This window comes from Bubalus bubalis, chromosome 15, assembly GCF_019923935.1.
Source record: "Bubalus bubalis isolate 160015118507 breed Murrah chromosome 15, NDDB_SH_1, whole genome shotgun sequence".
NCBI lineage: Eukaryota > Metazoa > Chordata > Mammalia > Artiodactyla > Bovidae > Bubalus > Bubalus bubalis.
Genome location: NC_059171.1, coordinates 55,164,025 through 55,190,243, shown reverse-complemented (window position 1 = coordinate 55,190,243; position 26,219 = coordinate 55,164,025). Strand labels below are relative to the sequence as shown.

General features: G+C 41.5%; 2 protein-coding genes across 9 annotated transcripts in view; one reads left to right on the top strand and one right to left on the bottom strand.

Moving 5' to 3' along the window:
* CLVS1 (clavesin 1) overlaps window positions 1–11,256 on the top strand; it is a 167,152-nt gene extending 155,896 nt beyond the window's left edge. Inside the window, exon 6 of the mRNA XM_025265356.3 lies at window positions 10,298–11,256. Coding sequence (XP_025121141.1) covers window positions 10,298–10,385 — 88 coding nt within the window. The 3' untranslated portion in view covers window positions 10,386–11,256. The remainder of the gene's footprint in view (window positions 1–10,297) is intronic.
* Window positions 11,257–11,396: 140 nt separating this feature from the next.
* Window positions 11,397–26,219, bottom strand: part of ASPH (aspartate beta-hydroxylase) — a 185,143-nt gene continuing 170,320 nt past the window's right edge. For 7 of the 8 annotated variants that reach the window (XM_025265354.3, XM_045162814.1, XM_044928743.2 and 4 more), the window contains 3 exons: window positions 23,832–23,923; window positions 23,326–23,459; window positions 11,397–14,298 (listed from right to left, as the gene is read on the bottom strand). In XM_025265354.3, the coding sequence (XP_025121139.3) occupies window positions 14,148–14,298; window positions 23,326–23,459; window positions 23,832–23,923 (377 nt within the window). In that variant the 3' untranslated portion in view covers window positions 11,397–14,147. Of the gene's footprint in view, window positions 14,299–21,353; window positions 21,445–23,325; window positions 23,460–23,831; window positions 23,924–26,219 lie in introns of those variants that run through there. The other variant, XM_045162813.1, reaches the window with a different exon arrangement.

Below are 26,219 nucleotides of genomic sequence, written 5' to 3'. Positions count from 1 at the left end.
ATACTTCATGATGACACAGTTGAGTTCAGTTTAGTTGGTCGGTCATGTCCAACCCTTTATGATCCCATGGACTGCAGCACACCAGTCTTCCCTGTCCATCACCAACTCCTGGGGCTTGCTCAAACTCATGTCCATTGAGCTGGTGATGCCATCCAACCATCTCATCCTCTGTTGTCTCCTTCTCCTCCCACCTTCAATCTTTCCCAGCATCAGGGTCTTTTGCAATCAGTCAGATCTTCACATCAGGTGGCCGAAGTATTGGAGTTTCAGCTTCAGCATCAGTCCGTCCAATAAATAGTCAGGACTGATTTCCTTTAGGAAATCACCTTGAAGTCCAAGGGACTCTCAAGAGTCTTCTCCAACACCACAGTTCAAAAGCATCAATTTTTCACCACTTCGGCACTCAGCTTTCTTTATCGGAGAAGGCAATGGCACCCCAATCCCATACTCTTGCCTGGAAAACCCCACGGATGGAGGAGCCTGGTAGGCTGTAATCCATGGGGTTGAGAAGAGTCAGACATGACTGAGCAATTTCACTTTCACTTTTCACTTTCATGCATTGGAGAAGGAAATGGCAATCCACTCCAGCGTTCTTGCCTGGAGAATCCCAGGGACAGGGGAGCCTGGTGGGCTGCCACCTATGGGGTCGCACAGAGTTGGACATGACTAAAGTGACTTAGCAGCAGCAGCAGCTTTCTTTATAGTCCAAATCTCACATCCATACATGAATACTGGAAAAACCATAGTTTTGATTAGACAGATCTTTGTTGGCAAAGTAATGTCTCTGCTTTTTAATAAGCTGTCTAGGTTGGTCATAACTTTTCTTCCAAGGAGTAAGCATCTTTTAATTTCATGGCTGCAGTCACCATCTGCCATGATTCTGGAGCCCCAAAAATAAAGTCTGTCACTGTTTCCCCATCTATTTGCCATGAAGTGATGGGACCAGATGCATGATCTTAGTTTTCTGAATGTTGAGTTTTAAGCTAACTTTTTCACTCTCCTCTTTCACTTTTATCAAGAGGCTCTTTAGTTCTTTGAAAATAGTTATTAAATAGCACCTGGCAGCTTTGAATTCAGTATTTAGAAACTTGTGGAAATAAAAATATCTTTAAAAATATCTATTTACTTATTTGGCTGCATTGAGTCTTAGCTGTAGCACCTGTGATCTTTCGTTCTGACACATGGACCCTTGAAGTAGTGGCACTTGAACGTAGCTGCCCTGTGGCACGTGTGATTTTAGTTCCCCGACCAGGGATTGAACCCGGGTTTCCTACATTGTAAGGTGGATTCGTAACCACTGAACCATGAGGGAAGTCCCTAAAAATTTTTTTAAAAGGTAAATCTTTTGGACTCATGAAATCTAAATGTTTTGGGCTCATACAAATTTTCAAAGAGGCTTTTCAGGTCTGGTCAAAATTTGTTATTTGCTGTATTATGCATTTCTAGAAGGAGGTAAAAACAAATGCTCAGATAGAGAGGTACTTAGACTATTCAAGCAAATTAGCTTAAAGTCAGAATTGTGGAACTTTGAAAAATGAAGTCTAATTATTTTCAAGAACTAATGTTGATTTATCCCAGTCTGGTAGACTTCATGAACTCCTGGGGCTAAAATCAGCACTTTGTCCAGCAATCATCATTTTACAGTTGAAAAATGTGGGATCGTAGAAGCCAAGTGAGATGTTCCATAGAGTCCCATAGCAAGTTAGTGACATGGTCACAATTCTCTTCCATCAGCTCATTTCTCCAAAGATCCTTATAATAAACAACAAAAACCATCTGTTAGTAATAATTTTGCTGTGTGTTCAGAAAGAACTTATTTCTTTCTTTTCAGGTAGTTTAAATTTCTTCCTGAAGTCTTTTGATATTATTTGTCCCTTTAGAGATAAAATAATGGGATATGTTCACCCTCATCTAAACAATAAATTAATGGAATCTAAACCAATGAAGTTTCTTTCTAGTTAGCATTCAAGCAACAACAGTGTTACTCAGAAAACAGCTCTCATGTCACCCGGGGCTTTGTGTGAATCAGTGTGAGGATTAAATGAGTTAACATGTGAAAAATAACTCAGCACACTGAATACTGGAGGTGACAGTTCATAATGTTGCTGCTGTGGCCGTTTGGGATGACCGTGAAATTCTAAATGAGGACGAGTATATCACTCTGGTTCAGCCACAAGCCTGACGGAGGGAATGCAGCCTTAGACTAGAGTCGTCCGATAGAAACAACGTGAGCCACACATAGAATTTTAAGTTATCTTGTAGCCACATTACAAGTAAAGAGAGAAACAAGTGAAATTAATTCCAATAATAAGTTTTTTTTAACTGAAATTGTTGTTGCTTGGGATACCGCCAGGCGCCTCTGTTAATGGGATTTCCCAGGCAAAAATACTGGAGTGGGTAGTCATTTCCTTCTCCAAGGGATCTTCTTGGACCAGAGATTGAACCCATGTCTCCTGCATTGGCAGGTAGATTATTTATCCCTGAGCCACCAAGGAAACCCAACCCCATGTATACAAAATTATGATTTCAATATAATTTTAAAAGTGTTAGATATTTTACATTCTTTTTTTTTTTTTCATGCTGTCTTTGAAATCCCATGCATACAGTGTCTTTACAGCCTATCTCAATATCTCAACTAGGACCGATCCAATTTCAAGTCCTCAGTGGGCACATGTGCTGAGGGCTCGGTGTTGGACGGTGTTGCTTTAGACCTATTGACATGTGAGCCCAATTTCCATCCTTTCTGAAGGCGCATGTGTTTTCTCTTGGTTCTTTCTTCCTTGCTCTAAGATTGTTACCTATCATGGTTAAATACAAATACATTATACACTTGAATTCAAGTTACAATGCATTTAGGCAAAAGCTGAATTGTTGGACTCGCTCTAAAAATAGTTCACTTAAAAAGTAATAGAATATTTATTTTTCTTCCATTGATTTCTTTATATTTCAGTAAGTTATGGCAAATTGTATTGTCACAGTCAAGGGAGGTTTATTTCTTATTTCTTCACTTCGATAGAGAAAGGCTTTGCTGCTTTACATGAGAAATACTTAGGCTAACTGTTAAAAAATGATTTGTTGATTTATGATTTATTGATCTAGTTCCATGAATTTTAATTGTATCATATTGCCGACAAGTATCATTCTAACATTGAAGAGTTTGGTAGCTGAACAGAATATGAGTCTTACGATTATTCTTTAAGACTCTACATCAAGGATATTACTGAAGGCATTATAGCAGGAAGAAACTCACATCATGGAAAACAACTACAAATAGATGCACTGAAAGCTACATAAATAATTGTTCATCAGGTGGAAACTTCTGGGTTACTTCTAAAAGTTATAAGGTAAAATAATAAAGTTAGCTTTCACGTGGAGCAGTTCCATCACTTATTTTGAATTTTTAAAATATTAGTCTTTATCCATTCTCAAATCTTAGTCTGCATTTAGTCTCAGGTCACATGATACATCAGGACATACAGTTGTCTCTTGTAAATTTAATAATATGGCTTTTGGGAACTTGGAGTTGAATTCATGCTTTGTAACTCAAAGTGTAGATGAACTAAATAGTCCAGACCTTAATTTTCTTATCTGCAAATGGGGAAGAATAGCAGGAGCTAAAAACAAAGGTACACATGTATCAGGCTGACACTGGGCTAGACACTTTCAATTTGTAATTCATCTAGTTCTCCTTACCCCCACCTCCCATGTTGCGGGCACTATCATACTTTCATTTTACACATGAGGGGGTCAAATTTGCCCAAGATCACAAAGCCAGGTGGAACCATCATTTATGTCCAGGCAGGGACTTACAGGGAGAAACAGAGGTTGAGTAGAATCACTGAGAGACATCTTTAAAAATATCTTTTTAAAAAACCACTCTTTCTGGTTAGAAGTGCTGGTACAGGTGTACTAGAACATTCAGTTCAGTTCAGTTCAGTCGCTCAGTCGTGTCCGACTCTCTGCAACCCCATGAATCGCAGCACACCAGGCCTCCCTGTCCATCACCATCTCCCGGAGTTCACCCAAACTCATGTCCATCGAGTCGGTGATGCCATCCAGCCATCTCATCCTCTGTCGTCCCCTTCTCCTCCTGCCCCCAATCCCTCCCAGCATCAGGGTCTTTTCCAACGAGTTAACTCTTCGCATGAGGTGGCCAAAGTATTGGAGTTTCAGCCTCAGCATCAGTCCTTCCAATGAACACCCAGGACTGGTCTCCTTTAGGATGGACTGGTTGGATCTCCTTGCAGTCCAAGGGACTCTCAAGAGTCTTCTCCAACATCACAGTTCAAAAGCATCAGTTCTTCGGTGCTCAGCTTTCTTCACAGTCCAACTCTCGCATCCATACATGACCACTGGAAAAACCATAGCCTTGACTAGATGGACCTTTGTTGGCAAAGTAATGTCTCTGCTTTTGAATATGCTATCTAGGTTGGTCAAAACTTTCCTTCCAAGGAGTAAGCATCTTTTAATTTCATGGCTGCAATCACCATCTGCTGTGATTTTGGAGCCCCTAAAAATAAAGCCTGACACTGTTCCCACTGTTTCCCCATCTATTTCCCATGTGAAAGGTAAATGTCTTTGGAAGCAGTAAAAATTAAAAGCATGGCTATAGATATTTGATGACATGCAGTGGGGAAACTTCCAAATTTTGGAGAGGAAAAGGGGAAAGTAGAAAGAAGAAAGGTAGAGTGAATGGAGGTTGGGGGTGGGGGATATAATAGCAGGAAAACAAAATGTGACAACTATCAAGGCAGGAACAAAGCCATTGTTAGGGTAGTGGCTACACCACTGAGATAATGACGGCTGAAATAGCTTGTAAACTCCCTGGCTTGCCCTTGAGGTTAAGCTGGCTTTCAGTGTTGGAAAGAGGACCCATGAGAAAAGACTGAAATGTTTATTTTAGCAGCAGTGTTCATCTTCTTGGGTGAAGGCAAAGCCAACAAGTTGGGAGATTATCACTAACGTGATCTGGGCAAAAAAGTCACAAGGCAAGTGTGGTTCCTCCATGGTTAATGCACAGTTCCTAAACTCGTTGTTTATGAGTGGCAGAGATGTTTTTATCAGTGAACAGTTGAACATTCTTCCCAGAGAGTACTGTGACTCAGCTAAATGGACAGAGGGCAAGATTTAAGATGGGTGTTTCTCTTTGCTTTATTTATGCTAGATTTTGAAAAAGGCAACATATACTTTCTGTTTTTCCAATGAATTTCAAATATTTCATGATAGAATGTGTTCCTTATATCAAAGGCTCATTTTGTGACCAGGTAAATGGAATTATGTCACACTGAAAGTAAAGATGCTCTGGTCCCCCTTCGCAATCAGAGAAAATGCAAACAAGAAAAAACAAAACAAAACTGTATTTAGTTCCTCATGCTCAATGCCTCAGGCCTGTTCAGTTGTTACCCACCACTCAGCCAAGACAGTTTATTTGCTGAGATAAGACACCCAGCATCCTGAGTCCCCACTGTCAGTATAAGTATTAAAAAAATTCCACATAGATGTGAGAAATGGAATGTTTTCTGCCGTATCAGTAAACAAAGGATATCGTAGTCACCATCAGTGAGCTGGTGAGCCCTGAAGGAACTCAGGAAGGAGTGAATACCTGCCATCTAGCAAACATCAGACTGCAGCCGCTTCCTATGATGAGTCCTGAGGAAACTCAGGATATGAAAACCCAGGAAACCGCCCGACATATCTGAAGTGCATATCAAAAGAATGACTTCAGTGAGTCCAGACTCTTGCATCTTCCCACACATAGACAAGAGCTAAATTTCTTGATTTGAGATACCTGGTTTTCTTTAGTTAACAATCATCTTTCAACATTCAGACTACCTGCCCTTTGTTGCAAAAATTCTATGTAACCTGGCTCCGTGCTGACCCCCCACCCCCACCACCTCCTTGAAGCACTTCTCTCAGGGTTACTTGAGATGCTGCCTCCCGGGCTTGAAGTCCTAAAAATTCCCTGCTGAATAAAACATAACTCTTAACTTATAAGTTGTGAATATTTTTTAAGTCAACAGATCCAAATCTGACGCCAAGTGAAGGGAAGAGGCACCCGAATGAGGCCTGCGAGTGACGTCACTCTGTGAATGATAGGTTTTCCTCTCTTCTTTTTCTTTAGAGATGAAAAAGAGATGATGCCTGCTTCTCACCCCAATACCCTGTTCCCAGAGTGCTGATCACAGTGACCCCATACCTGTCTATGGGTCTATGTGAGAAACAGGTTCACTTGCCCAAAACCAAGGGATGGACTCAGAGACACAAAGCACAGTGAAAGGGATACTTTAACGGACAGTCCTACAAGGTCTGGTGTCTGGTGGGCAGGCACACCCGGGACAGTTACAGCAAGCACTTTTATTCCCTGGCAAGCAGGTCCCTCCCCAGTCCCTCACTGGCTTAGTACTATGGGGCTACAATCTTCTAGGACATCACCTAGTCTCACAGCATAATTCTTTCTTCTCCCTTCCCATCCTAAGTCCATATTTCTCAAAAGAACTTTAGTTTATCCCTTCCCAAACATCCTGTTAGCTTAGGGCTGGTCCATAGGTAAGCTGTTAGGCAAGACTAGCTTGCCAGTAATTTTCCAAGATGAAACTAGCTAGCTGTGAGTGGAAAACCATTTGTTAATAATTCTCCACCCAAGGCCAGCCACTTTGTCCTGAAAATGGACCACTTCAAGTTCCATTTCTTATAGTCTATGACCGGGTAATTAAAGCGGTATTTCCACTAAAGAATGAGTATTTCTGAACATGCTCTCACAGTCCTTAGCTATGGCAGGAGACATTCACAAACATTTATCATACTTGAACAATCCTTAGCCATTTAACTCTTTAACTTCATTTACTTCATGCTAATTATTTGGTCTAAAGGGCCTGAAAACTCTCATATCAAAGAGCACATAACCGCTCTGTGTCATTTATGCTTTGTCTCCTTTGCAGTGTTGTTTTTGTTGTTCAGTCATTCAGTCGTGTCTGACTCTTTATGACCCCATGGACTATAGCCCGCCAGGCTTCTCTGTTCATGGGATTTTCCAGGCAAGAATACTTGAGTGGGTTGCTGTTTCCTCCTTCAGGGGATCTTCTTGGACCAGGAATTGAACCCATGTCTCTGCGTCTCCTGCATTTGCAGGTGGATTATTTACTGCTGAGCCACCAAGGAAGCCTTTATTACCACGAGTTAGTGGCAATAAGTGATTTTTGTTTGAAAGTTCAATATCTGAGAATTTGTTGATTTTTTTTCCCCATGGTGGCTTCCAAAACAGGGGAAGGGAAAGTTTAAAAACAAATCCACTACTCATGAAAATCACAGACAATAATTTGGATGGGTAACACATTTCTAGATCCAAAAGGATAGAGATACAGTGGTAATATGAGCCAAATTAAAAAAGATGAAATATTCAACCATGTACTTTCAAGATGGGAGAGAAATGACTTAACAGCAGCATGTATAAATATAGCTAAAATTTCTCTTGGCTTTATTGAGTTCCAGAAAGGCTAAGGCAATTTTAGGTACATTTTTTATGCTTCAAGAGAAGCATACAAAAAAGAAAGAGGGAAGCAATAATTTCATTCTTTTTTGAAGTGACATTCTGTGGGCAAGCAGTTGATGAAGAGATGCAGGAGAGTAGTTAAGTTCTAGAAATCTTGAAGGCTCAAGAGGAATTTGGTCAGTTTTAGTGGGAGCAGAGAGGGCTGGAGGGCACTCGACAAATATTTTAAGGGCTGTTATGTGGATTGAAGGGATTATACATATTCTGGTGATTCCAGCAGACAAAACCAGGAACGGTATATAAAAGCTGCAAAAAGACAGGTTTTAGTTCATTGTAAGAAAAAGCTTTCTAGCAGAGTTGCTCCTCCAGGAATAGGGAGGAATAGATTTCTTAAATCATATATATTCAACAAGAAACTGCTTGGCATCTTACTTAATATTTCCTAGTGGGTTCATCTAGTGGGTCTCTAAGGTCTTTTCTAATTCTGTGGCTGTGATTCTCTTGCCATGTTGTAAAACAAAGCCAAGTGGCATGAATGAGAAATACAGTTTAGCGTCTTTCAAGTGGACTGGCCATTAACATCCTCCATTTTCACCAGGGCCTGTAGGGCAAAGCGGTTAGGCAGCTGTCCAAGGTGCTGGATGGAGGTGGCCTGTATGGGCAGTTGTATTCCTGTTTTTCAGTTTTAGTTTTTTATTTATTTTAATTGGAGGCTTTTTACAATTTACAATATTGTGGTGGTTTTTGCCATACATTCACATGAATCAGCCATGGGTGTACATGTGTTCCCCATCCTGAACTTCCCTCCCACTCCCCCGCCCCATCCCATCCCTCAGAGAACCTTCTGGGTTTTCAGCTTTTCTGCTTTTTATATAAATCTATTACCTCCACTGGCCACCCCGCTACACTTGTGTGGGAGTGTGTGTGCATGCACACACTGCATACACAGCCTTTAACTAAAGCAAAGAGAGAAATATGTAGGCAATGTATAAAACAGCTGAAATATACTACTACCTGGGGGCTTCTCTGCCCTGTACCAGGAGCAATCAAATCCACTTCCTTTTGAAAGGTTAGGCTTGGCACCTAAAGTTGGACTAGATTGACATTTAGAGCAGCTAAATATCGCTGCAGTGTTAGGTAGACCAAGGAATACTGTGATGGTGATAAACCTGTCTTGTTCTCCATTCTCTATTTGTGTTGCCTTTCCTATGTTACTTCCTTTTTTTGTCCCTTAGTTATTTCCCACCCCAGAATGGAAGCAATAATAGCAGCACTCCTTACGGGTATGAAAATGAGGCAACTTCATACATGTAAAGAGGTTACAACTATAAGAGATGCACAGACAACAAACATTAGTGTTATTATATATCGTGCTTGAGGTCATCAAGACCACCCTCAGATGTGATCATCTGCTTGAGGGACTCACAGAAATGTGGTTATACTCACAATTATGGTTTAATTACAGCAAAAGAATACAGATCAAAGTCAGCAAAGGGAAAAGGTGCACTGGGTGGAGTCTAGGTACTCTGGAGCAGTTGCAAGCTTCCAGTTTTACTCCCACTGGAGTCACAGACAGACAACACAGACAACGTGTCGTCAGCCAGAGAAACTCACCCATGTCTTGGTATCCTGGTTTGTCTGTCACACAGGCAAGCAGAGCATGTGTGACGGACCATAGCTACTTGGTCTGCAGCGCCTCTATCTCCCCCAACAGGAGGTCAAATTGAAAGGATGTCTCCCAAAGTCCAGGCATACAAAAATAGACATTCATTATTAATCACATTGTTAAAATAAACCATGTAGCATGGCCCAAAGCCTCAAGTATACAAAGACACTTTATCAGGCAGGATACTCCAGGGGTTAGTTAGTCAAGGGATGGTCCTGAAGACTCAGAAGGTGGAGAGTTTGGGAAACTCAGGTGTACTGAGTTACCCATTTACTGCACTTACATGTAAATCTTGCTTATTTGAATAACCCACTTCAATCATTTTCTTGTTTTGAGTGACTTTTTCTTTTTAGTATATGAACGTTGACTGAATGTTTACTGTGTGCACAGCTCTTATAACTGTCTCTATAAAGTTGGAAAATAATTTCAATCTGAGTTATAAACACAAGAAATTATTACTCCAGTATCAGAAACTAAAGATCACTGACATTATTGCAATATTGGTAATAATAGAGTGCTCCATAAATTTTGACTACAATTACATGCTGAATGCCTTATGTATAATATTAGTTCTAGTCCTTCTTAACAACTCTGGGAGGTAGGTAACAGCTACCTACAGGTAACAGGTAATAGCTCTGTTTTACAGATGAGAGAACCAAGGTCCAGAGTTCCAAGAACTTCCCCAAGACTCCTCAGTTATTAAGGAGTCAAGGATACATTTACAGCCTGATTCTACATCTTGTGCTATTAACATCATATATGATAGTTTCCTATGACCTTGAGAAATAAAGGCTCTCAAAAGTATTTTGAAACATTAAAAATCCAACAAAATTTATAAGACTTTATACATCTCAAGATCCATAGAATGTTTAGACAAAGGGGCAGAATTGTGGCTAGAACATGTGTTTGTTTTATCAAAAGGAGATCCCTACAAAGAAAATTCCAAGATGCCTGGTTCCCTAAAAACATGATGTAGAAGACACAAAAGCAAGGAAAACAGAGATACACAAGGGGGAGAAGTTATATAGTTGAGTGTTTTGCTTAATCAGGGATCCATGACGTCTGAAGGCCCTCCAAGATTCCAAAATGGCTCGCACCATGAATTGTCTGTAATCACATCTTTTTCCTTCCCCTATTATTAGATCTCAGTCTGTGGTAGAAGCTGGGACCCTGAAACATGAGGACAAGGGAGAGAATGAGAACACCCAGCCACTCCTGGCTCTGGACTGAACCCCGAGCCACCCCGTGCTCCCGACGTCTCCAACTCTCAGTGGTATCAGCCACCAGGAAGCACATGTGAAACTGACCACATGACACATGCGTTGGGCTCGACACAGGGCCTCCTCTCCTGCCACCCAGTAATGACTGTCACCAGCCATTGGTCTGAGCAGCCAAAGTTGAACAAAGACTTGAGAGATGCATTTTTGTTTTTCAATGAGGGAATTGGAGGATAAAGCAAGGTAGTCATGGAAACAAAACTCCCCCCACCCCATATTTATGGTATTAAATGAGTTGAAAAGAGAAAAACTAAATTTGAGGCACATACCTCATTAGGACAAAAATTTCCCTAAGGCTTTGAAGAGATGCTCTCCAGTTTTTGCAGTTTAAAATTAAGTGCATTTCCAAGTAGATCCATAAGAATTTAAACTGTGCAGACACAATTTTCAAGTTTAATGTAGTGCAAAGCCCCAAGACAATAGTATCTCCGGTAATCTTCATTCCTACATTGAGTTATTTTCTTTGACCTCATCACCAGCATCCAATCTCAAATTGTTCAGCCTAAGAGCATGCTCTTGTGGGTCTGGCTATTTGCAGAGTTTGTTTATTTTGATATCCTGCAAAAATGATTTTGATGTCACATCTTTGATGAGGCCACTGGCTGATTATCATGAGCTAATTTGAAACAAAGACACAGAAATTGAAGTATGACTATTTCATCTTAGTGATATGGCTTCCCACAAGGAATGTATGTCTCTAGAGGGTAGGGGGTTATGTTGAAAATACATGTTAGTGGTTAATGAATCTTTTCAAGTTGTCCCATTTAGGTCACTACGGCAAGAAAAGTGCTACAAAAGCATTACACACACACTACGTCCCCCCACCTCCCTCCTGCAATCAGTTAAAGGTGCGAAGGATGGACCTGGCTGTTGTTAAGGGGGTAGGTATCAAACTTGGAGGAAGATCTTTAAGGATGGCTAAATACACAAGAACTGAAAATAAGAGAAGACTTGGAATGCAGGATGAAATGCCAAAGATCATTTTATTTCTTTGTTTATTTTCCTTAGAAATGGAGTCCCCAGCTATCCATTCAAAGGAAACTAGATAAAAATAAACAGATATCATAGCATATGATATCCTTACTTGTGCCATGTCTCCCCAAACCAGTTGTATGTTTTTAGCTATATCTCTTATTCTCCCAGCCATTTGCATGACATGGGCCTTCATTACTATGACCAGTTGGTGCTCAATGTCAAAGAAAAAATACTTAATAGTTGATAATGAGCAGTAAAACATGATTTTACACTTTAAGTATTTGGGAGGGTCAATTTGTTGGCTAAAAAAATTCAAAGGCAAACTGGCCATAATCATCCTCAGTAGATATTATTACTAATTTTAATAATTTATCACATCTCTTTCTCAATAGATCTAGTGTTTTAATTTTTTTCTACTGGTAGAAAATGATAACAGAAGTGATTTTTGTATTCCACTCTTGAAATAAAATTGAAATAGAATTTAAAATATTTCCCAATCAGTTGCATCACAGTATAAATAAAACCAATTCATTTTGTGTAGACACTTCGAATAACAAGATATAATACTGAAATAATTCTACCAATGCAATGACTTTTCTTATATACCACAACATAGGGAGGAAAGATGAAGAATTAAAGCAAATTAGAAAACCCATTTTATTACTTGAGTTTATGAAACAGTTGTGGGATCCAAGTGTTTAAAATGCTACTGGAGTCAATTATTGCCAAACATTTTGCAACAGTAATAATAATTCTGGCTTTCCAATTGGCAATATTTAGAACCCTACTGTAGTGACTTGATTTTAAATACCATATTATAATTATTAAGTTAAGAGTTTGTTTTCAACTCTATTCCATGATTTCATTAAATGAATGTAAGTTGACAGTTCAACAGTGACAACTGCTACTTTGAATTTCTTTATGTGTATGCAACATACATACAAGAACCAAATTCAGTAAGTGACATGAACGTTGCCACGCGAGCTCTAGATTGCATTGTCCTTTGTCAGTCCTTTCTTCCGTTCAATAAATACTGAAGGACACACATGCCTTTTTATTTTTCAAGCGTTTGCTTTTCCTTCCAGACTTCGGTAGTTCACTTTGATGTTTTTTCCTCAAATGCTTCTTCATCTATTTTAGACAGATTTTTCAGCATTGGCAAAACAGAAGGAAACAAGACAAATATTTTACAGACTCTTCAAAGGGAAGCTAATATCCTTAAAGACAAGCAAAAGCGGTCCAATAGCATTTTAAAGAACTGTTTTTTTTTTTCTTTTGATGATATAAAGAAAGCAACCTTCTTCGTCCTTCAATGGAAAACACAAGTGATTTTTCTCCCTGTGCGTGGTAACCTGTGTGTCATTTCTTTAGCGTTTTTGTTCATATTGGCTTAAAATTCAGTGCATGAATATCATTACATTCTTATAGCTAACATTTCTAGTTAGCTTTGGTTTAAAACACACAAAATTTAATGCATTAATATTCCACTAAACTAATGATGTGGTCATCTTTGGAATGAGTAGACAACTGTTCTTTCTAAGCAATGGCAAATTTTAAAACCAAACTATCAATAATAATTAACACCTCAAAGTGAAGTTTAAATGGCAGAAGTTTCTCAAGCCAGGGAGATGTCAGAGTCTTTCGAACAATTGTGAAGAGGAAACAGTTTTGACATCCTATACCCAGAACAGACATCCGGGCATTTTTGGCCTTCCACTCAGTCATCCTTCTTAATTTTGCAAAGTTGTGATAGGAATCCTTTCAAGGACCTTCTCATTCACAAGGATCCACAATGGAAGACACTCTGGATTCCAGCTCTGTTTCATAAATGCAAAGAGGCCAGAAGTCAGAGATCCTAGCAGCCCCCGTTGAGCTGATCCCAAGAGAAAATTCTCACTTGGAGAAATTTTTGTTTTCTTCCCTACAATGCCTGATATTTGTCATTAAAAAAATTTACATGTGTCATTGTTATAACTAAATATAAAATGACTCCAGGTCCTTTTTCAGTGTAAAAAGTTCCTCTTAGAAAGAAATACCATTTTTGACAGTATTTCTGCCATTCACAGAGTGAGAAGAAAAATTAAGACACCAGCTCTTAATGTTAAGACAAAAAAGCAAAGAGACTCAATGGGTGGGGAGCAGTATGGTTCATAAGCCATTGGCATAATTACGTCTTTCAGCTTTGTATTAGGAAAATATAATTTTTTTTCATGAGTGCCTTTTACTAAAAATAATTAAAATAGGGACGTCTGAGTTCACCAGGAAAGTTACCATTAAACAGAAGTATTTATGCAGCTTGTCATTAAACTCAACAAAAAAGTAGTGGTGTGTGATGATAAACCATCTAGCTACCTTAGAAAAATAGTCGCATAGAAAAATTACAGACTAAAGCAATTCATTCACAGTTTCTACACGTATTCTCATTAATACTGATTCCCCCTATTCTAAGAGAAAAAAATATCTTTGGCTGGCAAGGTAGAAGCTATCATGGGTTCTCCTGGAATCCAGGCATCAGATGGGGGCTGTCATGGATGAAATATGGCAGGTATTTTCTATAAGAATTGCAGTGAGGCAGATATTCCCTTTAGTGTTTTCCATCCCTGGGAGGAGGTTTAGAATTTTTCAGGCTGCAAATCAAGAGAATTAAGGGCTGTGGTGTTTGAAGGTCCATGCCCACATCCAAGGAGACTGCACCAAAAAGGTGGTCTCTCTCCGGCGTGTCCTGAGCCCGCACAGAATGCTAAATTGCAGGAAGGCTGCGTCTCTGATGGGGTGTCAGCTCAGGGTGCCACACATCCACAATGAAGATGAGCCGGAAAGACGCGGCATCCTGCCACACCTCGTGTTCAAAGGAGTCGTCAAAGATGAGCACCTTGCCTTCTTCCCACGTCCTGGAACAGAAAAGCACGTCAGTGTGTGACTCAGTTGCCTGAGGATCAACCCATGGCTGTGTTCAGGAAGGGCCTCTCATGATAACCTCTGCCATAGGACCAGGTAAGTGGAACACACGGGCTGTGAGGAGATCAAAGCAGTCAGTCCTAAAGGAAATCAAGGACTGATGCTGAAGCTCCAATACTTTAGCCACCTGATGCGAACAGTCAACTCACTGGAAAGATGCCTGATGCTGGGAAAGGTTGAGGGCAGGAGGAGAAGGGGGTGACAGAGGAAGAGATGGTTAGATAGCATCACCAACTCAACGGACATGGATTTGAGCAAACTCAAGAAGATAGTGGGTGTGTTGCAGTCCATGGGGTCACAAAGAGTTGGACACGACTTAGCGACTGAACAGCAACAACAAAAAGTAGAACACAGGATGTGTTCTTTCACTGGCGATTAAGAAAGAATTTCAGGATTCTTCCCGTGAACATCAAGTTTCAGTGTTCAGTGGTGAAGGTGTACACAGGGCAGGGGACTGGAGTTAAAAGTAAACTTATTCTTGGTACAAGCCTAGGCAAGGCTTCTTTATTTCGGGAAGCCCTCAAACATGTGCCCCACCAGCTCACTACTGAGGTGACCTCTTGGTCAATGCCTCCATGCAAGAATCCACCTTGCTTGGGGCTGGTGCACTGGGATGACCCAGAGGGATGGTACGGGAGGGAAGTGGGAGGGGGGTTCAGGATGGGGAACACGTGTATACCCGTGGCGGATTCATGTTGATGTATGACAAAACCAATACAATATTGTAAAGTAATTAACCTCCAATTAAAATAAATTTATATTAAAAAAAAAAGAATCCACCTTGCAATGCAAGGGACCTGGGTTCAACCCCTAGTCCAGGAAGATTCCATGTGCCTCAGAGCAACTAAATCCGAGTGCCATGACTACTGAGCCCTCGAAACACAACTAGAGAGTCTGTGTATCGCAACAGAAAGATCCCGCATGACTCAACTACTGAGCATGTAGTTCTGAAGTCCCGGAGCCCATGTGCCTGAGTGCCCTAGAACCCACACTCTGAAACAAGAGAAGCCATTGCAATGAACAGCCCATGCAGTGTAACTAGAGAGTAGCCCCTACTCGCCATAACTAGAGAAAAGCTTGCAAAGCAATGAAGATCCAGCATAATTGAAAATAAATACATAAATAAAATTATAAATATAAAATAAAGTAATAATTATTTGCAAGATAAAAGTCCCTTTAGGTTGGATAACAATGGTATCCTCTTGTGCAGAACACCTCGTGTGCTGTCTCACATACCTACCCGAAAATCTTGCACTCATCAAATGAGTTGCTTAGCTCTTTGATTCAATTCCTCTAAAGGTTCAAAGAGTTTCACTGGAGTCCCATCCAAGTATAACAAAAGACATGGGGGAAGGGTGTGCAAAAAAACAAAAACAGTACCTTCATGTTCACAGAGGTGCTGCTCACAGTAGCCAAAAGGCGGGAACAACCCCCGTGACCACTGGCAGATGAATGGATAAATAAACATTTATCTATATACAATGGGATATTCCTCAGCCTTAAGAGAGAAGAGAAATCTGACAATGCTACAACATGGATGAACCTCTAGGCTGTTATGCTAAGTGAAATAAGCCACTCACACAAGGACAAATATTGTATAATTCCGCTTACAGGTGGCACCTAGAGAAGTCAAATTCATATAAATTCAGAATTATGTTGGCTTCACTCCCTATGAGTAATTTAACTGTATTTGAGAAAACTGAAAACTTAAGAGGGGGTGTGATAATAAAAAGCTCTAAGAGAATCTGCGAGATACAATTCCTGTGGGGATGACAAGTAATTCTCAACATTTATTGAGTGGTAAGGCAATGGCACCCCACTCCAGTACTCTTGCCTGGAAAATCGCATGGACAGAGGAGCCTGGTGGGCTGCAGTCCATGGGGTTGCTAAGAGTCGGACAAGACTGAGCAGCTTCGCTTTCATTTTTCACTTTCATGCACTGGAGAAGGAAATGGCAACCCACTCCAGTGTTCTTGCCTGGAGAATCCCAGGGACAGGAGCCTGGTGGGCTGCCGTCTATGGGGTCGCACAGAGTCGGACACGACTGAAACGACTTAGCAGCAGCAGCAGCAGAGAGTTTAAATAGGTTCAGAGTTCCACTGGAGTCCCATCCAAGTATAACAAAAGACACGGGGAAGGGTGTGCAAAAACCAAAAACAGTACATTCATGTTCACAGAGGTGCTGCTCACAGTAGCCATAGCAGTACTTTAAGTACTACTTTGGTAAGTACTTAAGTACTACTTAAAGTACTGCATGTAATTAAATCAACTAAACAGAACATTCTAAGTTTGCACAAAATGACACTTTCTCTAGATTACAATAGGTATAAGAAAGTCAAAGCTTTAGGCATGCTCAATGTGAGAAAAATCTTCAAGCATTCCATTCATTAACTTAAATTGCTTGTAAATTTGGAAAAGCTTTTTAGTGTTGGAATGTGCTGGCTTGTTCATTCACGGAACCAGTACCTATAAATGTGGAACATAAGTTAGCACTGGTTTGTGGTTTTGCAGATATTTTAGGCTAAATATGGATGAGAGCAAACCATTGATTAAACAATTTTTTAAACAAGAAATCTGGGAGGTATTCCAAGAGGTTTGGAGTCAGTTAAGGTCATAAAATTCTATTAGATTTATTATATTTGCCTTGCCATTTTCTTTCAGATATTTTCCCAGAAAACAACAAAGATACTCCGTTACTTAGTGTAGATTCTTAAATGTAGATTCCTTCTGAATATGTTAAAAAAAATTCAATCACTTATGAGAGCTAGAACGACTGAAAGTGCAGCCCTAATTGGAAAGGACAATAAAATCCCATTCAAGTGATTGCAGACTGAAGTGACTTAGGTTCATCAAAAGGTATGTCACCTATCTGGGAACAGATGAGGGTTTTCCAGAACAAAAAGAAACAGAACACCAAGATGTCAAAAGGTCTTTAGATCTCTTCTGAATGGAAAACAAAGGCTCTCATTGTAATGAAAAGAAAAGAGTTTTTCCAGGCCACTTGCTTTGAGAGCAAATCTCCACCACATACAATTTATGTTAGTCACGCAGTCGTGTCTCTTTGTGACCCCACGGATTGTAGCCTGCCAGGCTCCTCTGTCCAGGGAATTCTCCAGGCAAGAATACTAGAGTGCATAGCCATGCCCTTCTCCAGGGGATTTTCCTGACCCAGGGATTGAACCTGCATCTCCTGCATTGCAGGCAGATTTTTTATCATTTGAGCCACCACATACAACTTATGCTCAATTTGTGACATGGGAAGAGGCCTTTAGGGAAAAGATTTTCCGAGCAGCCTTGGGAAGAAGGCTTCTTGGAGGCACTCATCTAGCCTTCCTCTGAGGTTTCAGGAAGGCAGGAGGGAGGTGGGGGGACTGCACCCACTCTTCAGACACCTGCCTTGGCTTACTTTTAGAATTACTCACCATTATGAGGCGACTGTCTCTCCCTGGTTTGTCAAAAGATAGAAAACTATCTGGTCACAAGATAAACCAACATTATGTAATTCCTCAGTTTCTTAAATTATTGTAATTAATGATAATGGTATAATGGTGGCAGCACATGCCTAATAACTATAATTTTGTCATAGAATTACCATCAACATTAATAATGCTAAATAATGATATGAGGAGCTTACAGTCTTCCATCTAAAAATTGTATAGATCATATCTCAGTGATCTTTCCAAAAGGTTCTGAGATACACACATGACATGGTTCTAATTTTCCAGCAGAGTGTTCATTCACACGAAAGCCAGTTCAGATGCCTGCAGTGACACTGTGCTGTTGTGGAAGCAGCAGAAGGCACTAGGCTGGCTTCATTACAGCCAGACCTCTAGCCCCAGCTCATGGTTCTAGGGAACATCCCAGCGCCTACAGCTGTTATGCTAACGTTCCCTGCAAGGTATTTCAATAAGCTGAGTGGAATACAGAAAAGGGTCCAAGAGCTCAGGAATAAGGCTGCTGTAACACAGCTCATATTAAAAAGCAGAGACATTACTTTGCCAACAAAGGTCCATCTAGTCAAGGCTATGATTTTTCCAGTGCTCATGTATGGATGTGAGAGGACTGTGAAGAAAGCTGAGCGCTGAAGAATTGATGCTTTTGAACTGTGGTGTTGGAGAAGACTCTTGAGAGTCCCTTGGACTGCAAGGAGATCCAACCAGTCCATCCTAAAGGAGATCAGCCCTGGGTGTTCATTGGAAGGAATGATGCTGAAGCTGAAACTTCAATACTTTGGCCACCTCATGCAAAGAGTTGACTCATTGGAAAAGACCCTGATGCTGGGAGGGATTGGGGGCAGGAGGAGAAGGGGACAACAAAGGATGAGATGGCTGGATGGCATCACTGACTCGAAGGACATGAGTCTGAGTGAACTCTGGGAGACGGTGATGGACAGGGAGGCCTGGCGTGCTGCGATTCATGGGGTCGCAAAGAGTTGGACATGACTGAGCGACTGAACTGAACACAGCTCTTATTAATCTTGATTCTCGGAAATCCCACAGGTTCTGACTGCATTGGAAATCCTGGCACATATGGAATTGAAATGTAAAACTGCATTATGGCTGCTTCTCTCCTCCTGATACATGTAGACAGAATATATACACACATACCTTCTTTGTTTGCCTATCTGTCATCTATCTACCTACCTATCTTTCCATCAATCCTCCCATCCACCCATCCATCCATCAATCTATCGATCATCTCTATCTAACAGGAGACAGCACTTTTCTGAAAGCTAGGACATCTGTGTCCTTGTTTTGGCCCTGCCAACTAGCCATGTGGCTGTGACAAGCACGTCATCCATGGGCCTCAGTTTCCCCATCTGTGCAATGATGTGGGTGGACCAGATGGCCTTCAAGTCTCCTTTCAGCATGGAAATTCTTGTAATTCTCTGAGTCAAGCTGTTAACTAGGACTTTAGTCTTCACATTACACTTTATAGTATATATTTCACAACACTGATGGGTATGGCATTTGCTGTTTTGTTTAAAGTCAAAACATTAATTTCAATAAAAGATGGAGAACTTGACAAAGACGTTCTTTTCCCAATAGGTTCTATATATACGCACCCCCAGGGTATCTCTCTACCTCCTCCTGGGGAGTGCAGTTTTGGCCAGGCTGCCATAGGGGTCCCTCCAGGTGGCCGGGGGCTTCTGCCCTGCTGATCAGCCCCTGTGCAGCCTCTCTATATAGCCTCTGACTTCCTCCTCTTGGTCCTGGGTCACCAGGTAGCAGAGGGCTAAGAAAGCCAAGAAGGGAGGAGAAAGAAAGGAAAGATGGAGAGAAACTTCAGGAGGCCACAGAGCTGGGATGCCTCTCTGCCCTTTCTTCCACATCGGAGGTGAGGGGGCAGGGAAGCAAAAGGAGGAAAAGAGGGAGTGGCTACCTGCGGTGTCCAGCTGCACCCCCCACCCCAGCATCCCTCCCAGCCCCAGGCCTATCAAACTGAAGACCCTGTCTGTTTCTTACCATCCCTTCACCAGCCCTGGCCCCCATGTCCTCCATTGACTTTCATCTCCCTCCCCACCTTCGAGCTCCTTAGGGCCCCCACCCCCACCCCCATCAGAGTGCATGCTGCAGGTTATAAGGACAACCTCCGATGATTCCAGGAGACTTGGTCTCACTCCTGGGAATGTGAGGGGCAGAGGTCCCCATTTCTGCAGCAATCGGAGATGGGCACAATAGAAGCTCAAAAATACATTGAGTGCATTTTACCACATCACACTCTGTAAATACAGCTCTGAATGCATTTATATAGATTACTGTAATACTCAAAACCACACCAAGACATACTTTTGTTCTCCCCATTTTACAGGAGGAAAGTGAGGCTTAGTGAGGTCATGCGAGTTGTCTAAAGTTACACTTCATAAGACGGAACGCCAAGATTTGAACCCCGGTCATGTGACTTTGGGCTTTCCTGGTGGCTCAGTCAGTAACGAGACTGCCTGCAATGCAGGAGATGTGGGTTCGATCCCTGGGTGGGGAAGATCCCCTGGAAAAGGAAATGGCTACCCACTCCAGTATTCTTGCCTGAGCAGAGGAGCCTGGTGGGCTACAGTCCATGGGGCTGCAGAGTTCGACACGACCAAGCAACTAACACTGCACTTTCACTTTCTCCTCAGCTGAAAAATAGAGATGTTAATCATCCCAGGTACGCAGGATTGTTGTGAAGGTTAATGAGTGAGTGTATGCAGAGTGCCTGGCACATAGAAAGCACAATGTCTATAATCACTATGCACTTCCTCCTTATGTATATATGAATACATATATATAGACATGGAGAAGTATCTGGGCAATATCTCTGAGTACTGAGATCAAAAATAATTTCTTTTCTTTTTTGTGTTTCTTTGTGTTTTCCAAATTACATAGCAGAAGCATGTACCAGTTTTGCCATTGGAAAGCATTATTCATTTTAAATGATAATTTTATTTGTCATGATAGGTTGCATACCTGCAAGCTTATGTCCAGATAAAAAGTGCTATGTTCTGCAGTGATGGAACCTTTAAACACAGATGCACACTAGAAGGAATTACAAAACACTGAGGAAACAGCAGTGCGATTATTAATGCCTGAGAACTGCGATGCACAAATTGCCACTCTTTCAAAAGTTGAGAAGCTCTGAAAAATTGCTTCCTGTTGCTGAGCACAAGGAAGCCTGATTTCTCGGCATGCGCTTCTGTTTCCATGCCGATGTTACCACCACAATAACAGCATGAAACTTCCAGATTTCATATTAGTCTTTCTGTCCTCAGAGTTTATAAACTGACCCTGCTATTCAGCTCTCTAGCTATTTTCACTAGCAGCCTTGCACAGTGTTTTAATGTCAATTGATCCATTTTGCTCATAAAAAACACTCTTTTTGTAATGAAATATTTAGCCTGACCCAACCACTCTTGAGTTAAGGATTACAAAGGATGAGAATGTAACGCAACGTAAAACAAGTCCAATAAGGACACAGAAAAGGATGCTGACCCACAGCGATGAGATGGAGGAAGGACACTGATGCTTCAAAACTCCTCAGGGACAAGACAGATGAAACAGTCCATCCTCCAAAAATTCGCCTCCAGATCCAACGAGAGTTTGCTGGGAGGAGCGGGTAGCAAACACTTTTTAATATCACTATGAATTTGTAAAATATACCACCTGCTTAGGAAATCCCATGGACACAGGAGCCTGGTGGGCTATAGTCTATGGGGTCACAGAGTTGGACACGACTCAGTGACTAACACTTTCACTTTTCTCTGTCAAAGTCTCAGTGGCAAATGAGCTAGCTGCCTGTCCACTGACCACCTGCAGCATTCTTATCTGTGCCTCTCTTATGACTCCTGACTTTTGAGCTGTGTTAGCTCCCTGATTGGACACCCTGGTAGGGTAAGACCCCAACTTGAGTCATCTTGGAATGCCCCTCAGCACTGGGTGCTCCTGCACCAGGTCTGGGCTGGTGGGTGTGTGCCAACAACCAAAGGAATGACCTGCACACTCCCGAACACCTCTCCATCAGACTTCCACTAAGGGTCCTGAGAAAGGGGTAAAAAGATAATAACTTGGTTTCTGCCCTCTAGGTACTTACAGCTCAGTCCCAGAGATTAGACTAATAATATGTACTAATTAATAAAAGTAATTATTATTATAATAAATAAATAATTAACAATCAATCAATAATTAATAAATAAAAGCAATTCCCTCGTGGCTCAGATGGTAAAGAATCTGCCTGGAATGCAGGAGACCTGGGTTTGATCCCTGGGTTGGGAAGATTCCCTGGAGGAAGGCATGGCAATCCACTCCAGTATTCTTGCCTGGAGAATCCTCATGGACAGAGGAGCCAGATGGGCTACAGTCCATGGGGTCGCAAAGAGTGGGACATGACTGAGCGATTAAGCACAGCACAGCAATGGGAGACAAAGAACAGGATCACTGACGACATACCCTGTACCTACTCTAAGAAGTCAAAGAAGAGGTTCCTTTTCTGGAATGAAATTGGATCTTAGTAGTATGTTTATTTTGGACGGGTGAAAAGATGGGCATTCCAGGAGATCAGAGTAATAGGATCAAAGGAAGCTGCCTGAACAGTCACCCTTTCCCTACTCAGGACAGTCCCCAGGCTAAGTGCCTTGTATGCATTATTTAGTCTAATCTGGACAACAATCCTGCAGAGTAGATAGCATCACTGCCGATTTGATAAGTAAGGAGCCTGAGGCTGCAGGGGATTAAGTAACTGGCCAAGGTTACACAGGATTAGCTGGCAGAGCTGGGATTTGAAAAGGCAGCCATTGTGCCATGCTGTGTCCTCTACAGCAAGACACAAATATCACCAGGTGTTTGCTTCAGAAAGGAGACTCTTCGTAATGATGAACAGTTTAAATTGTAAAGCATGAACACAATGTGTCATGTGTATAGGGCTTAGCTGACTCTGACAAGCTGACAAGTTAGCTGACTCTGAATGTAGGTTTGTCCACCTAGAAAGAGAAGCAAGATGGCTCATCAACCAGACGAGAGTGATCTGGGGAGAAATGATGAAGGAGGGCCACCCTAGAACTGGGGAGTATCTCTGATCAACAGGGGGCTTCCCTGGGGCTCAGATGGTAAAGAATCTGCCTGTAAAACGTGAGACCCGGGTTGGATTCCTGGGTTGGGAAGATCCCCTGAAGGAGGGCATGGCAACCCACTCCAGAATTCTTGCCTGGAGAATCCCATAGACAGAGGAGCCTGGTGGGCTACGATCCACAGGGTCTCAAAGAGTCAAACACGACTGAGTGACAAACATTTTCAGTTTTTTCTTTCACTTTCTGATCAACAGAAAGCACAGAGATGCGACACAGTCTAATGAAGTTGGATTAATACCTCCCACCCTAGTCTATTTTAGTCACAAAAGAAGGAAATAATCCACCTGAATGTAGCTTTGCTGTAATGAGCATCCATTGTCAGGGGTGATGAAATAGACAGAAAATGATGGGGGGAGCATACCTGGTCTCGTTGGCGCATCGGATCTTGCAGCCTTCCTTGGGAATCACCAAGCCCAGGTGCATTCGGAGCCTACAGTTCGTGGGTCCCGTGTGCGGCCACACGTGGGTTCCCGGGTGCATGATGGAATATTTGATCTGCACAGAAAATGTAACCCCTGTTCATCCCTTTATCAAGGTGTGGGAGAACCACTAAATTAAAGCAACCGTACAAAATCACTGTCAATTTTGATTAGAGCCATTGCAGCACTCAGAATTTATGTTCTCATCTTTCTTGGTAAAGGAACTAAAAATAAGGACTCCCATTTCCCACACAGCTATAAACACTGAACATTTTCCACTCTCAATGCTGCCGTCAAGGCCATGAAATTGTTTCATTAAAATGCGAGTGAAAAAAGAGACATTCAGTGGGTCAAAGAAAATGACCATTTCTTCGTAAACATCAGCATTTCCATTTATTCTCCTGATAACTGACTGTGTCCTCCCCAGAACTGAAAACATTCTTGGTACCTGTCCTCTTCGGCATCCTGTTGTCTCAGGGAATTTATCTAGTAAAGAACAGGTCTTAGGAGCTCCTTTACAGGCATTTTCATTTTTTCTTCCTAGAACAATAAATGATAAAACCACTGTCAGGAACAAATCACAGTAAAGCTTTAACTCATCCCGTTTTGACCATATACAACCTATATTGTCCTCATCACTGTAAGAATGAGAAGGCTAGGACTTCCCTGGTGGTCCAGTGGCAAGACTTCAAGCTCCCAATACAGGAGGCCCCAGGTTCAATCCCTGGTCAGGGAACTATATTCCACATGCCGCAACTAAGAGTTCATGTGCTGCAACTAAGACTCAGCACAGCCAAAAAAAATAAATAAATATTAAAGAAAAGCCAAAGGAATCAATTTTTAAAAATGAGAGGCTGAATAAACACAAGAAGACACAATGTTCTGTTGCAATAGATAGTGACTGGCAGAGTAAGGAGCAGAATACTCTACTCATTGGCCTAATGGACAGGGCACGTGTTACATGCCTATTTCCCCTCTGTGGCAGGCAGGATAATGGCCCCTCCCAAAAAGGATCACAACCTAAGCCCAGTAACTCGTAAATATATTTGGTAACATGGCAAAGGGAAATTAAGGTTGCATATGACGATGAGATTACTAACCAGCTGACCTTTAAAAAAGGAGATTATTGTGGATGAACTGGATGGGCCCAGTGTAATCACAGGGTCTAAATACACAAGGAGCAGAAAGTCAAGGCCAGAGTGACACAGAATGAGAAAGACGTGACCAGCTATTGCTGGTTCTGAAGATGGAAGGGGACCACAAGCTAAAGAATGTGGGCAACTTCCAGAAGCCAGAGCCGCCAGAAGAAATGCTAGAGCCACCAGAAGCCACCCTGATGACACTTTGATTTTAGCTCAGTGAGACCCACTTCTGACCTCTAAATTGTAAAGATAATACATCTGGGTTATCTTAAGCCACTAAATTTATGGTAATCTGTTAAGGTGGCCACAGGAAATCAATTCACCCACCCTAAGGAAGCAAAATAGATTAGTACATTTTCCAGGATTATATGCTAATAAGCTAAACATTATTTTTCATTGAAATTTAATGTATTTTTCAAAGTACATCTCATTTTTTATGTGCTGATAAAGAAGAGGGAAGGACGTCTCTAGGAGACGGGTTTCTCTGAGTGACTGTCAAGAACACAGATGTAGATAGAGTCTGAAGCACCTTGGACTACGTAACTTTCCTCACCGTCTACAAAATCAGTTTCTTAGGAATGACGTACTCAGGAATGTACAGTGCCATTTGCTCTCATGGAGGAGTATAAATGATATGTTTTTTTGAAAGAGACATTTTAACTCCCAGAGTCCATGTTCTTAACTGTGACCTAAGACTGCCCCTATTACTGTTATATAATGTATAATTATTATGTAATAAAAAACTAGTATCACGATCATTTATCTGTCAGACCTTTGAACACTCACTGATCCTAGTAACAACCCCATACTTAAGGCACTATTTTCATCATCATTTTTCAGCTGAGGAATCCGAGGCCCAGAGATTCAGGAACAGGTCCACATTACACAGTAACAAGTGGTACAGCCAGGACCCCAGCTCAGGATCCTCCGGTTCCAGAGGCTATGCTTTAAAGCATGATTTACCATTTCATTGCATCTTGGATGTGAACATATCTGTGCAGAACAAACCATTCAGCTGAGGAAAAAATGCCCAGCAGCCAAACACAGTGTGGTTTTGTTATTTTATTATTTCCCACACAGTTTAAGGAGAAGGAAATGGCAACCCACTCCAGTATTCTTGCCTGGAGAATCCCATGGACGGAGGAGCCTGGTGGGCTACAGTCCACAGGGTGGCAAAGAGTTGGACACGACTGAGCGACTTAACTTTCAACTTCCAACACAGTTTAAAGTAACTTTTAAGAAGTGATAAACTGTGCTTCTTTGGGGAAAAATAGCCTTAGAAAGAGATCTAAATGCCAATGCAAATCTGAGAAAACGAATTCAATTGAATATTTCATTTACATGTGAAGAATACATTTTAAGAGGGATATTCATGGAGCCACCTTGGAAGGAAAGCTATGATCAACCAATCAGAGACATTACTTTGCCAACAAAGGTCCACATAGTCAAAGCTATGGTTTTTCCAGCAGTCATGTACATGTGAGAGTTGGACCATAAAGAAGGCTGAGCACTGAAGAATTGATGCTTTTCAACTGTGGTGCTGGAGAAGACTCTTGAGATTCCCTTGGACAGCAAGGAGATCAAACCAGTGAATCCTAAAGGAAATCAATCCTGAATATTCATTGGAAGGACTGATGAAGAAGTTGAAACTCCAATACTTTGGACATCTGATGCAAAGAGCTGACTCAGCAGAA